At 35.7% G+C, this 16,452-nt stretch overlaps 1 protein-coding gene across 8 annotated transcripts in view; it reads left to right on the top strand.

The window, feature by feature from the left end:
* Nucleotides 1-16,452, top strand: part of SDCCAG8 (serologically defined colon cancer antigen 8) — a 275,423-nt gene that overhangs the window by 128,916 nt on the left and 130,055 nt on the right. For all 8 annotated transcript variants that reach the window (XM_030812583.1, XM_030812584.1, XM_030812582.1 and 5 more), the window contains exon 13: nucleotides 9,007-9,149. In XM_030812583.1, coding sequence (XP_030668443.1) covers nucleotides 9,007-9,149 — 143 coding nt within the window. The remainder of the gene's footprint in view (nucleotides 1-9,006; nucleotides 9,150-16,452) is intronic.

Here is a 16,452-nt window from a genome sequence, read left to right as displayed (position 1 = left end):
CATTGACAGATGATAACTGGTGTGGTCAACAATTAGGAGATTTGTATATTTGACTCCTTCATTATTTTAAGACTTTTCTATTTATTTCAACATTGTCTTTTTTCACTTTATCTCTTTTTACTCACAATTTCGGGTTGTCTTTATCCATTTCAATCTGTAATCTGAATCCACCTCTCCCAGTTACTCTTGGCGATATTCACAATACCTTAACAACTCTTCTGCAATGCATCATTTGAAAAATGTATCACCTCTCTTTTATAGCTGTCCAACAATCACATCTTATTTCAGGTTTTTCCCTCATCCAGGGCTATCTTAATGTTCCTCTACACCTTTTATGTCTGCTCCTAGCATCAGCAGACATAAAAAGTCAAGATCTTTATCTATGTATGCAAATATGTCAGCATACAATACCTTGAACATTGTTAATATTTTACTCATTTAGAACACTGAAAAAGCATGATAGGATTAGGAGCAAAAAAGGCCCTATATGATTTTAAAGAAAAAAAATTACAGATTTAATGAATGGCCTGATATTTTGTTTACGATGATTAGAAACTTACATTAATAAGAGTTCAAAGCAAGTTTTTTTTTTTTCATTTTTGGCAAACATAAAGTCTTTATTAAACCTGTCCCAAAAAAGTAGAGATACCACCTGAATTCATTTTTGTAAACTGACCGCAGAGTTGTAATGATTCTTTTGCCACTGAATCTCCTGGCATGACAGAACAGTGGTGTAAACTTGGCTTAGTCAAAAAGTCTGCTGTATTGTCACAATGTAATACAGTCAGCTTTATATCAGATGTCTTAAATTCTTCTCTTCTTTAGACACATACTTTTAGAAAGGCACTTCTTTCTTGCCATAGTTCCATTTCATCTGTTTTGAACACTTGTTTTGGCTGAGAGCTACGTTAGCTCTGAGGAAGTGCTTCTGAATTTAAGTGATCAGTTGATGCCACTTCTGTTAACATTATGCAAAGAAAAAAAGTTTCTTAAAATTCCTTAAAGAATATTTGCTTAGAGTAAGAATTGATTAAATAGCCACATTGGAAGCAATTGGAAAACTGAAAAGTTCCACAAAAATGTTGCATATGTTATTGGGAAGGCTGAAAGGTTAAGTTGCACGTTGATTCTTAGGCTGGCATGGCGTTCATCATGTTGTAAAAGGTGTAGACAGTTGGGCCTGAGGCTAAACAAATCCAAACCTCAGGACGTCTTCAAGTCACTAGCCCTAAAGTCTCCTGCGGAAATGCTTCTTCAGAGTGAACCAGGCCCAGGGCTTTGCACACTGAGATCCTTGTGTTTGGTAGCATGATATTTGACCCATGTCATCTGAGTTGTATCTTCTGTTGTCTCTGTGCTATTTGTGTCTTCCACCTATGTCACATTATAGGCCAAGAGGTTTTAGAAGGCAGACTGTGTCATTTCCTCTTTATTTTCTGTTATATCTAGGATTGTTTAGGGAGACAATATGGTGTAGTAGAAGGATTATAGGACTTAAAATCAGACTAACTCCGTTTTGAATCTCAGCTCTGCCACTGTATAATCTTATGTAAGTTACTTAACATCTGTGAGCTTCAGTTTTCTCATCTGTAAAACAGGAATAGGATACTTATTTTTATATGGTTGTCATGAACACAGAATGAAATTTTAAAATATAAAATGCTAAGACAGTGCTTGGTATATCGTAAGCACTCAAAAATGATAGCTGGTATCAGTGTTACTATTAAGTCCACAATAAAAGCATTAAGTCAGCGTTATGTGCAATCAACAATGGTAACTTTGAACAGGATTTCTAGAATGGTATCGGCAACCTTCTACATCTGCTACAGTGAAGAGGACAATCATTTTTGGCTGTTTCTAAAATGAGTTGCTACTTATAATATCCTTTTGTTCACATAGGCTGGTTCCTCAAGTGTCTAGCTTGGAGAATGAGTCTTAGAAATAAATTTTGCTATATTCTAGACCAGCGCTATGCCAAAAAATTTTCTGTGATGATGAAAATATTTTATACCTGCACTTTCCAATATGGTAGCCATGGAATCACCATGTGGATACCAAGCACTTATACTGTGATTAATGCAAGTAAGGAACTAAATTCTTTATTTTAATTAGCTTAAATTTAAATAGCCAAAGCAAGCTAGTGCAGCTCTAGACAAAAATTTACTAATGATTTGACAAAATCAATCTTAACATCTATAAGTTAATAAAAGTATGAACTGGTAAATACTAAATTTCCAATGAGTACATATTTTACACACACAGAACTTTATATAAATGATTATTTTCTCCCAAGTGAGAGATTATATGTTTCAATTTTCAGTATTATGTACTACCTTACTAATGGAAATATATTCTTTCATCCATTGGCTTCTGAGTGATAAATTCACATTGTCAAAATTTGTCAGCCTCAAATCCACCAGTTCCTTCTTTTAACTTATGAGGATTTTTGGATCTGGTCTTCTTACTATTCTGTAATTTTTCTTCTCCTCATTCTCATCTTCTGTTACATAAACAAGTCACCCTATATGAAAGATGGCAAAATAATTTTTAAGTCACCTAATGTTTAGTAGCAGGAATAAATCACTACCATTGAGGTGTTATAGTTTATGCTTCTTTTTCTTTCCAGGCAAATTTATCCTTTTGAATTAAGATGTTATATAATTTTTCAAATAGGTTTTGCATTCATTTCTTTGGATATTTTTTCTTAGGAAATCAGGAAGAATGTATAGTAGAATTTCTTTTAATGAAACTTTTTATTTGGTTCTACTTAATTTATGTAAAAAATATATTTTAATTATCTGAAGTACAGAATGCTTCTCAAATTATAGGATTGTGAAATCAATTTTATAGATTGAAGCAAGAAATGTTTTTTTTAAGAAGTGGAATTGGCCAGGCATAGTGGCTAATGCCTATAATCCCAACACTTTGAGAGGCTGAGGTGGGAGGAGTGCTTGAACTCGGGAGTTCAAGACCAGCCTGGGCCATTTAGCGAGACTTTGTCTCTACTAACAATTAAAAAAAACTTATCTGGGTATGGTGACGCATGCCTGTAGTCTCAGCTACTTGGGAGCCTGAGGCGGGAGGATCACTTGAGCCCAGGGGGTCAAAGATGCAGTGAGCTGTGATCACACCACTACACTCCAGCCTGGGTGCCGGAGTGTCTCAAAAAAAAAAAAAAAAAAAAAAAATATATATATATATATATATATATATATATATACACACATATATATATATATATACACACATATATATATATATATATAAAAGATAAGATAAAAGAAGTAGAATAAAATAATATGGGATAGGAAATGTCAGAGCACATCACACATAGTAAGAGTTAATATTATTTCATTAAATGCTTCTTACATTTATATGTGTGTGTGTCTCTGAATTGTGATTTAAAATGGATTTTTTTACTATGGATCTTGGCCAAAAAAATGTTTGAAAGCAACTGCATAATTTATTGTACGATGTGGTGAAGGCAGTGAAGTCAGAAGATCTGGTTCAAGGCTTGAGTGTACTGCTTTAGACAATTTTCATGTCTTCGACCCTAAATTTCTTATATGTATAAACAGAGATACCTGCCCTGTATGTTTCATGCAGTTGTTTCAAAGATCAAATAAAATTCTAAGGTGATGTATAGTTGTAACACTCCTTATTCCTTTCAAGTAATAATTTTATATTGACAAAACTCAGTGGCTTGCGCCAACAATCATGTATGTTTATATGTATGAGTCTGCAGGTCAGGTAAGCTTTGGCTGATCTGTGCTCTATTTGACTGGGTGTTTCTGCTTCAGGTTGTGGGTTGTGCATTGTCTGGGCTATGGTTGGGGTTTGGGTCTGATCTCCGTGTATTCTTTCTGTGGTCTAAGCTGAAGGGGCAGCGGCTACCCACTGCATACACTTCTCATGGTTAATCACCAGAATATGAGCCAAACATAAACATATTTATGATTTTTGCTTACATTATAGCCATGCAAATTCCACTGGCCAAATGACATTATATGGCTAAGCCGAAAGTCCCTGGGGAGACACAATGTATTCCACTCTCAGTGGAAGGGAGATGGGAGTGAATATTTGCTGAACAACAGTCTAAATAAACTATCATATTACCCCAAAACTTATTAAACCCACACGTTTATTAACTGCCTCATTCTTAAATATAAAAGGATAGCCAAGTATTATCCTGTATTGAGGAAAACCTACAACATAATGGAGAGTCCAAATCAGACAAACAAGAAAGGAACGTGGAGGAAACTGAGGCAACATATAATAAGCAAAGGAAAACATTTAAATACTATATATTCTAATAGGTAAAATATTATATTCACAGATTAAAAATAGCCATGCTATGTAAAAAAGTGTCAATAAAAACAAGAAATAGCTCGTAGAAATACAAAATGGGTAGAAAATTTTCTTAACATTCAAAATTAGGTGTCATCAGTCAAAGAAATCTTCCAGAAGTTACAATCAGAAGACAGAGATGGAAAATATAAGACAATGAGATAATCAGTCCAACAACTAATGTCCTGGAGCTAAAGTGTATGGCATTAAAATAGTTTAAAATAGTAGAAGAAAACATCCTCAAACTGAAAAAAATAAGCCTTCAGATTGAAAAGGACTCCCTGAAAACTCCGCACGAGGAATGAAAAACAGCTCCATTCTAAGATTCAGCATTGCAAAATTTCAAAATGACAAGGAAAAAGAGATGACTGTAAAAGTTTCCAGAAAGAGAAAAATGTAAATCATAGACCAAGTACTAAGAATCAGAATGGTCTAGGGTTTTTCAGTTGTACTATTAGGATCTAGAAAACAGTGGAATAGTTCTTAAAAATCCTGAGTGAAAACTAATTTCAAAATAGAGTTTTATACCCAGCCAAACAATCAAGTGTACGCCTACAATAATAGCATTTTCAGGCATGCGAATACTCGAAAATGTGTTTTTCGTGTACCTTTTCTTATTAAAGCTACCTGGAGATTGTACTTCGACCAAAAAAGGGAATAAATTGAGAAACATGATGACTTATGGCACAGAAAACAGAGAACTCTAAAAGAGCATAGGGAAGGCTTGACACAAGATAGAGATCAACCAGGCCATACATAAGGTGCCAAGAAGGATATATCCAGGAAAAAAAATTCTTAAAAGAACATACACTTTATCTAATATGTGCAGTTATTTAAAAAAATATTACTGATGGTTGTTTAACAGATATGTTTGAATATTTGGGGGAAAATGTCAGTTATCTAGAAAAATAAACTATTAAAAAACTAGACAATTCTAGAAATAATAAAATGATACATAAGAAAATTAATTTAAACAAGATAATGCTTGTCTTAGCAGTGAGCAAATTTTTCATAATCATTATAATGTAAATGAACAACTGACTAATGCTTTAACCAAAATCATTATATGGGAGCATGAGGTGGGCATGTAGGGTGGGTGGTGCGAGACCCAAATTGTCACCCTTCTTCACATAAGAAAGGTCTAATATTGAAAACTTAAGAAATAGCAGTATAAGTTTGTCTTTTAAAAATATGAAGATAAACATCAGAAGAACTAATGTTGTGTGCCATTGGAGATTAGGTTTGAAATCGGGGAGGTAGACCATGGGCACTGCTGTTCCTTGTTATGAGCCATTTAATACTATGTGACTTAAATTAGGTGCATTACTTTGATGGGCAAATTTAATCAACAATAAAAAGAAAGTTAACATATGCCCATGATTAAGAAAAAAACTTCTTACAGTGTAGAGGGATATAAATGAACAGCATCAAGTCTCCCCTTTTCCAAATTCGATCCCCAGTACTGTTTTCTTGCAGTGACCACTTTTAACAGTTTCTACTTTGAGTTATTCTGGTGGTTAGTCATGACTTGAAAGATATCTTTTGATAAGGCGTAAAGCTATCTGGACCTGCCTTTGCCCAGTTAGCCAAAAGATGGCCACATCAAACTGCACTGTAGACATGCAGGTTAATAGTGTGCTTTGAGAGTAATGTACAATTGGCCTATGGCTGTTGTTGGTCTTTCATCCCCAAGCTGCTATATACGGCCAGGGAAGCAGCCCTGACCTAGTTGGGTGAGGCAAAGGGTTATCCTGCCAGTGGGAGCATGGCATTTCTGGCAAGAGATTTCTCTTCTAACGGTTGGACTTGGTGCCATGGCAGATTTTCCTGACTCAGGGAGTAAGTGTTGAGCCCTGGTCCAGCTGGTTAGATTATTTGTTGATTTTGATTATCTGCACCAATAAGCTCTTTCGTTGGCATGGATAATCAGAAGCAGGCAGTAATTTTCCATCTTCCTAACAAAAACGCATTTCACATTTTGAAAATTACAGTTGATGAAGTTTTATTCAGTTTTCACCAAAGTACTGCTTTATTGAAAAGGGGGAAGTTTTGTGAATTAAATTGAGAACTCTTTAGAGATAGTCACATATTCTTAGGTGGGTCATTTTTTCTTATCACTTTGCTGTTCTTGAAAGAGAGAGGGAAAAATCAGTAATAATGATATTCACTGTCTTTTATTCAGCTCTTACTATGTGCTAGGCACTCTGCCTAATTTAATCTTCACAACAGCTTTAGAAGCTTGTTATCACACCGATTTTAGAAGGAAGAAACTGTATAACAGTCTAATGACTTGTCTAAGGTCACAGAAAAGTGCCAGAGCTATGTCTGGAGCCCTGATATGTGTTGGCTGTTAGACCCATGTTCTTTACCTCTGTGTCTGGACTGTCTTGCAACACAACCCTTGACTTTTTATTACATGAGGAAAAGAAAGCAGCTAATTTATACTTAAAACCTAATTACCAGTGTAAGGTACATACGTTGTTATTGTTGCATAGTGCTTACAAAAATTGTATCTTTTCTTTTTAAAAAAGTTTGGAATTTTATACGTTTTCTATTACTGTCATTCTTTTGTCTTCTCTCAATTCAAAATTCCAGAGTCATCTTTGGTCTTCCGATTCCTCTCCTTTTATTTCCATAAAATCACCATTTTCTCTTTATATTTCTGTTTTAAGTTCCTCCACTCCTCATGTCTGGAATACTGCAATTATCTTTTCATGGTCTCCCTTCTGCCATTCTTTGCCACCTTAAACTGATTGTACACATTGATCCAGTTTTCTCAAGCTCAACCTCTGTCATATTGCATACCTGTTTAAACCATTACTGTCACCCTATTATCTATAAGAAAAATGTAGCGTTATTAATCTACAATTAAAGAGCTTTCATAATGTGATCTAAAGTATCACTCCAGAGCTTTTGTGCCCTTACTTCTTTCTCACTTTTCTTGCTCATGCGAATATATCCCTCATCTGGCTACTGAGGCATGAATTTTCTCTATAACTCAGTTGGTGTTCTTATATGCTTTGCATTTTGATAGTCTTCTTGTGTATATGTGTCTCATTTACCCAGATGAATTATTAACTACTGAGTTTAGAGATGGGAACTCTGAATTCATATTATTTAGTATAGTGTCTTACATATAGGACTGTGTAAGAAAATTAATGAATAAATTTTTGAAGTTTTAAAGTTAACATATAATTCCAATTCTGTATTTCTTTGCTTTTGTTAATTTTATAAATGTTAAACTACAAATTTAATAGTCTTTATTATTTTTATCTCTTTAATTATATTTAATTATGAAATTGGAAATACATGGGTATAATTTTAATTACACAATATTTTAAAGAAATAAGTCAGTTTAACTTAGTATTCCAATTTGAAAGATACAGAAAATCTACATTGAATGAAAATGATACAATTATTTCATAGTTTTTCAAATAAGCCAATATTTGAGAACTGTACTAAGTTATTATATTGTTGGTTAATGTATGGTTTTGATGGAGATAAACTGAATATTTATACTGTTATGAACACAAGAAAAAATGTAAATGAATTGTTTAATTTATCCTCCATGATGTATCAAATGTAGTTGGAGATTGTTCAGAATATTGAATAAGGACATGAGGAAATTTGGAAGTTTATTTAAATACTAAATTTAAATCCCTCTACTTACACATGATTTTGTTTTCCAAAAGGAGGTTGCAATTTTTTCTGTATCAAATTTGCTTCTTGCTTTCTGCTGAATTTGAAAATGTTTCTGCCCTTTTTTTTTTTCTTGTTTTAATAGCCTAAATATTTTTAAAGGTTCATCTTTTATTTTCTTTGGCTTAATTTTACAGATGTTCTATTGATAAATAAATATTTCTACTTTAATATATAAATTATTTAAAATTATGTCCTATATAAGGTATTTTTGCTTTGAAATATTTGAGTTTCAGTAAGATAAGTATAATTTCATCCTAAAACCAAAAAATAAACCTCCATAAATTTTATATATTCATATTTATTAGTCTTAGAGTGTTGTTGTTGACTTTTTAAATTGCAAATTTAAGTGGAAATATTATTTTAGCTCAGAAATCTCATACACTCTCAATGCTTAAATTTCTCATGCTGTTTTTTTTTCCTGGATTATTTTTTCCAAGTAATATTGAACATCATAATCATGCAATTTTTTTACACCTCACATTTTTCTAAAGTATCTCCTAAATTGTTTATTTTACCTTTAATTTGGGTTTCAAAACACCCAAATGAAGCCATAAATTTATCTTTTAGAATAAAAAGTACATACTTGGTAAATCACTGCATGTGTCTGATTGAATCTCACACAAAAATGTTACATTTTAAAGGTAGTGGCATTTTAAGTAAATATTACTTTTTAAAGGGAACGACTCTTAGAATGAAAGTGCAATTATCCACTTTGACTACTCTCATTTAATCATTTCATTTTTAAAATTAGACTTCATTTTACAATCCAAAATAAAACCTCACTCATGTGCATTTTTGGATGTGCTAATTCCTTTTGTCATAAAATGGAAGCTAGCCTAAATTTTCTAATAATTTTTTATCATATTGAAATTCATGGCAAAAAATAAAAATGAGCTAATTTTGAATTCGAGTGCATGTATTTTATGTGGATGCTTTCCCCCCTTCTCTCTACCTAAGGAAATAGAGAAATTGAGAATAGAACTGGGTGAAAGCAAACAACACTTGGAACAGGCGCAGCAGAAGGCAGCCCGGGCCAGAGAGGAGTGCCTGAGACTAACAGAACTGCTGGGCGAATCCGAGCACCAACTGCACCTCACCAGGTACTCCCTAATCCCATTATGCGCCATAGCACCGATTTCATTCCACTGATTTTTGCCACAGGCTTCCAAACAGTTGTTAGAGTTAGTCTTAGTCATTCAATTTACACATAGCTTTCAGGCATATTAAGAAAAGTGGAGATGTGGTAAGCAAAACACCCAGACATGTGAATGATAAGTGTGGCAGGGAATTACTGATAGATTACAAAACCTTTCATCTACAATGCTCAAATATTTAGGTGATTCTCTATCAATATAAGCAAAATGACATATTTCTCCTACCACCACTACTACCTCTTCTGCTAATTCTACGTCTAATAAAAATCTTGAACTGAAGGATGTGAGGAATTTATTTAGGAAAATAATAAAATACTGTCAGTGGTGAGAGAGACAAAGTAAATAAATTGTAAGATGCAAATTGAAATGGAACTGATACAAAATAAGGAATCTGCATCCTAAGGAGGTGTAAAATTTCGAGATGAAATAGATTGGCACTGCTTATGTTCAAATCATTATTATAACCAGGCTTACACCATTGAGGTTTCAAATTACTTCATTTCCATCATGAGATTTTGTGATGTGATCATCATTGTCAGCAACTTTAGTAAATATGTAGCTCGGCCCTAAATTACAGTAAGACTCTTTAGGTTGTAAGCATTGTGAATTTGCTGCATTGGAAACACACACACACACACACAGACACACACACACATAAATACACACACAGAAAGAAAAATTCAAACAGAGAAAGTAGATATTTCACTTTATCATATGTGGTTTCTTTTCACTTTGAGTTTTATTACGATTTTTCAGTGTTCACATCAAGCCTTTGGGGTTGCTCAGTTCTTAGAGTTTTTCAGTTTTTAGAGAGAACTTTGTTTAAATAAACATGTAAGTTTATGATATTTGGTTTGGTTTATAAATTAGAAAAACATTGGTCTTCCAATCATAGTAATATGTTGAATTTAAACTATGAAAGGGGACTGATCCCTTTTACATGAAATATGACAATGTAATTCTGAGCACGGTATGCTAACAGATGGAGAAAAGCGCCACTTGAACAGCCTGCATTTGGAGAAAAAAATATTCTAGAGGTTGGTGAACCTCCCAAAGTTTTGGGTGAGTGTTAAGATGCCTCTGGTTCTGTTAAAATCAAGCCTTGTATAAAACATTTTGTTATGATAATATTCCAAATGATTTGACATCTTCCCTTTTAAACAAAAGAAAGAGGAAAGAAAGAGAAAGCAAAGAAAGAAAATAAATTATTAATACATGTATGGTATCTAGAAAAAATCTTAATAGATGAAACACATACATGAGAAAAAAATTGCTTAATACTGCAGAATAATAACTGTTCTTTTAATGCTCATTTAAAGTATTGTCATTGTAGAAGTGAGAACATAACGTTAGCATAATTCCTGTGGTTATTTAATCTTAGAAGTTTCAGAATTTAGCTTCATCATGGTAATGTTAATAGTTTTTCTTTTCTGTCAGACTTCTATTCAGAACCAACCATTTGTGTGCTAAGCACTGCAAAACCTCAGAAATAGGACAGCTTTTAACGTCTCAGTGTGGCTGAGCTTCAGTAAATAAATATTAATGCTGGTTTTGCCCCTTTTGCCATTCTGTCTTATTCAGAGAGTTAATTTCTGAAGTCAAAGTCCGTAGAGACTTTTCCCGTGTAGTATCAATTTGTAGTGTTTGACAAGATCAATTTCTTGCAAGTAGAGCATATTAAGATGCAGCAACTGCTGAAAATGGACGAGTGGTAACTAATTCCTTTGTTCTTAAGAAAAACGGTTTTGCTTGGTTCCATAGAAAGCTTTTTTTGGTTGAGCTTTATTTAAACCAATTCTACTAAAATTTAAACGTAGTTTTACAGGAAATAAAAATTATTTTCTAAGTGCGGTACTCTTTTGTAAGCATTTTATGCTTAGTCTGGGTTCGTGTTTTATAAAATCCACATTCATAAATTTAAAGATGACAATTAGAAATGCAAGGAACTGTGTATATCTCCCCTTTGCACTGACAATGTGACTTGGTTGTTGGGCTATTTCTGATATACAGTACTTTTTTGTTTTTTTGTTTTTTTTTTTAAGTTTGCCACCCCTCCCCATGCTTTATTGATTCAGTATACTCAGGTGTGTGACTGAGAAATGTTGTGTCATTCTTTTTCAGTGTAGATCAGCTGAAATACATAATTCCCACGCAGATAACACCTTACCACACAGTCTCAACTTAAACACTTCAAATGGCATATTCTAAACAAAGTTTAAAATTGAATATGAAAACCATGTTTAAAGTAATGATGAAATAAGGATCCAAATCTTTAGAGGCAAAGAAAATTTAAAAACTGTAGTAGAAATCTTTACATCAACCTAAAAGAAAAATAGCCTACCACTTTTTTGGTGTTTCTCCTTATTGGATTTTAAAACGGTAAATAGAGGCCAGGCACAGTGCTCACACCTGTAATTCCAACACTGTGGGAGGCCAAGACAGGGGAATCACTTGAGGCTAAGAGTTCGTGATCATCCTGAGCAACACAATGAGACCCCATCTCTACAAAAAAACCCAAAAAATATTAGTCAGGCATGGTGGTGCACCTATAGACCCAGCTATTTAGGAGGCTGAGGATGGAGGATCACTTGAGCCCTGAGGTTCAAGGCTGCTGTGAGCTGTGATTGCGCCGCTACGCTCCAACTTGGATGACAGAGTAAGACCCTGTCTCAAAAAAAAAAAAGGAAAATAGAAATTTAGCATTAATTAAAGGACCCAAATGGGTGAGTGTAACATTCACTTAGTCAACAAATATTTATTGAGCACCTACTATCTTTTAAGTACTTTTGCTTGGTCCTAGGCATAGAGAGAAAAAATAAAACTCAGTTTCTACCCTTAGATTGCTCATACTCTAGTAAAGAAGCCACATCTGTATATGCAAATATAATAGAGTGCGACAACAGTGCAATGATAAAAGTGATGATTACCACAGGAGCACATAGGGAGGGGGATTGGCCCATTCTGCACCAGAGGTGAAGGCGATAGTCAAAGAAAGCTGATATCAGGGAAAGCTGACAGTGAAAATGGATAGTCAGGGAGGTGGAGATATTTGGCAGTAATCTTGATTAGTGAGTTCATGAGTAAGAATTCTGAAAGTGGAAGAAAGTGGGTTGGGTACCCCAGGGAGAGAGACCAATATATACAGAGACATAAACATGGGAGAAAAGAGAAACTCTACTATCAGATTAGGTGTTTGGTAGGAGATAAGACTGGAAAGGGGAGCAGGGACCAGCAGAAGAGCCTTATGGGCCATCTCCGGAGTTTCACCCATTCTGAGTTACTCTTAATGCATTTTAGGCAGGGGTGTCAACATGATTGACTTTCTGGGTTGGGAGCTTGACTCAGAGAGCAGTGTGGAAAGTGAGCTTTGAGAGTTGATCCAGGAGACAGGAAGACCAGTTAGCCCAAGGTCAGCAATTGCACCTCATGGGTCAAGTCTGACCCATCATCTGTTTTTGTGTGACCATTAACTAAGAATGGTTTTTATATTTTTAAGTGGATGAAAAAAAGGGAAAACAATATTTTTTTGACACATAAAGATTATACATCCATAAAGAAAGTTTTATTGGAAAACACTACCATTATCCTTCATTTATTATGTATGGCACTACCACACTTGAGTTGAATATGGTCCTCAAAGCCTAAAATATCTACTATCTGTCCCTTTACAGAAAAAGTGTACCAACTCCTCAGGAGGCTGTTTAGTTCAAGTAAGAAGTCAAGAGGGCTTGAATAATGACAGATTCAAATGTGTATTTAAAGAAGGTAATTGAAGAGCTTTGTGAAAAATGGATGGGTTGAGAAGAGATGACTGGCAGGGACCCCAATTAGAATATAAGCACCATAGTCCAGGGGGAGAGTAATGAAGCCCTTGGCTGTGGCTGTCCCGTGAAGTGGAAAGGAAGTAGCATCTTCAGGAGGTATTTGGAGTCATGAATAAGAGAGGACACAATTAAAGGTGACTGTAAGTTTTCTAGCCCAAGTTGACTAGAGGATCTGTTAAGCCAACTGAGGAACTTAAAAGAGGTAGCAGAGGAAAAGAATACTTTTCATTGTGCAACCCCAGTGGAGATGTCCAATGTTGGCTTGGTGTGAGGAGAAAGGTCATGACTAGAGGCTTAGATCTGGATCCTCTTTTACATAAAGGTATTCATTGTAGCTAAGGGAGTGGTTAAGAGCCCATAGAAAGGATCATGTTTTAAAGTACAATGGAAGAACAGCCACTAGCCAATAAGACTGAAATGGGGTCTTCGGATACATAAGAAAAGAATAAAGAAGAATGATTCAAAGAGTATTTTCAGGGAGTGGTAACAATTAAAACCATATGTTTTTCTTAGGGGAGGTCCCCAGACAGCCTAGGATTGAAGAAACCTGAATTATAGTATCTTCTGTAGGCATTCACTCCAGGCATTCTTTGCAACTTTTGACAAATTACTTAACTCTTTGGGCCTGCTTATGTACCTATAAAATGAGGTGAGACTAGATGATTTATAAGTTTCCTTCTAGTTCTGATAATCAATGATTCTAATAATGATTTAAGACAACCCATTATTAAGTTCCTATTTCTGGACATCAGGCATTTAAATTGGTTGGATGATCTTTTGTTTAAGGTATTTCCTTAGTTTGAACTTCAGAAAGTTCATTGAAATGACCCTCAGACCCACCACTTAAATTCATTGTAACTTAGGTTCTGCTGACCTGTCACAAAGGTTATCAAAATTGTCTCAACACCCTTCCAGTCTCTTTTGCTGACCATTGCCCAGTGAATATTCATGAGCCTCTGCCTTGACTCTGTTGCTATGCTCTGAAAACCTTCCATGGTGCCACTCTATTAGAGAAAGGCAAATGACAGCATGGCATGTGAGGTCATCCTGATAGGCTCTCAACCTTCCAGTCTGATTTCATCCAAGATGAAACCCTCTTACCTGCTGATTTCCAGATAAATGTAAACACACACAGCTCCCCTTTTTCCCTCCATTTGCTGTTCTCTATACCTAGAATACCCCTCTGACCTTCTCTAGCTCTGTTATAATCTTACCTTCTTACCAAGGTCTCCCTGAAATCCTGATTTTTCTACCTAGGGCTCCCTGTTGATTCTTGTCAGAAGGGAGCACTTCTCCCCTTGAATCCTTCTTTTCACTTTGAGCTGATGGCATTTGAGTAAATGAATTACTCGAAGGAGGAAAAAGCAAAATCTGGAAAAACAAGAATTAATATTTGGAAGTTTTTTGTGTGCTTGCTATTTTTTGCTTCTGGAATGTGTTATTCTTCAAGTAGGAGGAGAGGTCTTATCAGTATTATATTTCTCAGAGCCCCTAGCTCATCCCTTTGCAAAGAGTTGGAGCTCAATAAGTCATTAATAAAAATGGTGACTATATTCCAAATGTATGACTATTCTTTTAAGCTCAGTACTGCTATACAAATAAATATTTTCTCACATATATCAGAGTAAAAAGTATAAGAAGGTGATAAGGCTAAAATTTTTTATTGGGAATTTTACTTGTCTCTATGATACTATATTATGATTTTGTAATCACTTTTTTTATTTTTAACTTTGTGTAAATATATATGTTTAAGTATATCAGAATCAAATGATAATCATTCTAACAATGCAAGTAGGTTTAGTAAAGTGCACCAGGCCTCTCACTTACATGTACGTGTTTAAAAACCACACACACACACACACACTCTTAAACTAGAGCTCCCCATAATTAAAAGATGACAGTGGAAGCCATGTGCTGTGGTGCACACCTGCAGTCCTAGATACTTGGGAGGCTGAGGTAGGAGGGTCGCTTGAGCCCAGGAGTTCAAGGCCAGCCTGGGTAAGATAGCATGACCACATCTCTGGGGGAAAAAAAAAATGACAGTGTTTGAAACAAGTGCCTCGTAAGCATGTTCACTAAACATGTCTAGGCTAGCATGTATGAAAACAAAGCAAGGCTGCTTTCTTCCAGTTATTACTGTTAATATTATTCAAACCACTTCTTCCTTTTCCATAACAGACTTTCAGGCACATTTAAAAATGTTCATCCATTTATTCACCCATTCTACATGGAGCATTTTCTGTCATAAGACGCTGTGCTAGGGATGATGGGAGATAGAAAGATAAAGTGGCCTCAGCTGCTGCCCTTCAGAAGCTTACAGGCTAGTGGGGAAGAGAAGAAAATACATGAGTAGATCGGGTGTGGTGGCTTACACCTGTAATCCCAGGACTTTGGGAGGCTGAGGCGGGCAGGTCACTTGAGCCCCAGGAGTTTGAGACCAGCCTGGGCAACGTGGCGAAACCTCATCTCCACAAAAAATACAAACATTAGCTGGGCATGGTTGTGCGTGCCTGTAGTCCCAGCTGCTCTGGAGGCTGAGGTGGGAGGATGGCTTGAGCCCAGGAGGTCAAGGCTGCAGTGAGCTGTGATGGCACCGCTGCACTCCAGCCTGGGCAACAGAGCAAGACCTTGTCTCTAAAATTAAAGAAAAAAGAAAGAAAAAGAAAATACACATGTAGTTGGTAAGATAAATGATAAGATCCAGAAGGGAGGTTGTAGAAAAGGATTACAGGGAGAGAAACAGATTACTTCTTACTGATCTTGGTAGGATTTGGATGTAGGAAAATGGGAATGAAGGGCATTCCGTGTAGGGGAATCGATGGTATTTGGGAGGTGCACATGTATGCATAAGAGTAAGTTAAATACAGTACACACAACGATCAAACAGACACCAAAAAAGTATCACCTTGGAGGTTAAGAATATATTCATCTTAGGCCAGGCGTGGTGGCTCATGCCTGTAATCCCAGCACTTTGGGAGGCCAAGGCAGGCGGATCACCTGAGGTCAGGAGTTCGAGACCAGCCTGACCAACATGGAGAAACCCCGCCTGTACTAAAAATACAAAATTAGCGGGGCGTGGTGGTGCAAGCCTGTAATCCCAGCTCCTCGGGAGGCTGAGGCTCGAGAATCGCTTGAGCCTGGGAGGCAGAGGTTGCAGTGAGCCGAGTTTGCACCATTGCACTCCAGCCTGGGCAACAAGAGTGAAACTCCGTCTCAACAACAACAACAACAACAATATATTCATCTTAGTATCTGCGTGGTACCATGCTACATGTAGCAGCTCTTTAAAAAATAATAGAGTTATAGCTAACAGCAGTGGCTAACATTTGCTGAGCCCCTGCTGTTCCAGGAACCAAGCTGAGAGCTTCTCATATAATCCTACCAATAGCTCTATAAGGTACAGACTCTTATTTTCTCCAATTTAC

The sequence above is a fragment of the Nomascus leucogenys genome, chromosome 5 (genome assembly GCF_006542625.1).
Source record: "Nomascus leucogenys isolate Asia chromosome 5, Asia_NLE_v1, whole genome shotgun sequence".
NCBI classification, from domain to species: domain Eukaryota; kingdom Metazoa; phylum Chordata; class Mammalia; order Primates; family Hylobatidae; genus Nomascus; species Nomascus leucogenys.
Note: the sequence above shows the minus strand (reverse complement) of the source record. Positions and strands in the feature narration are given on the sequence as shown.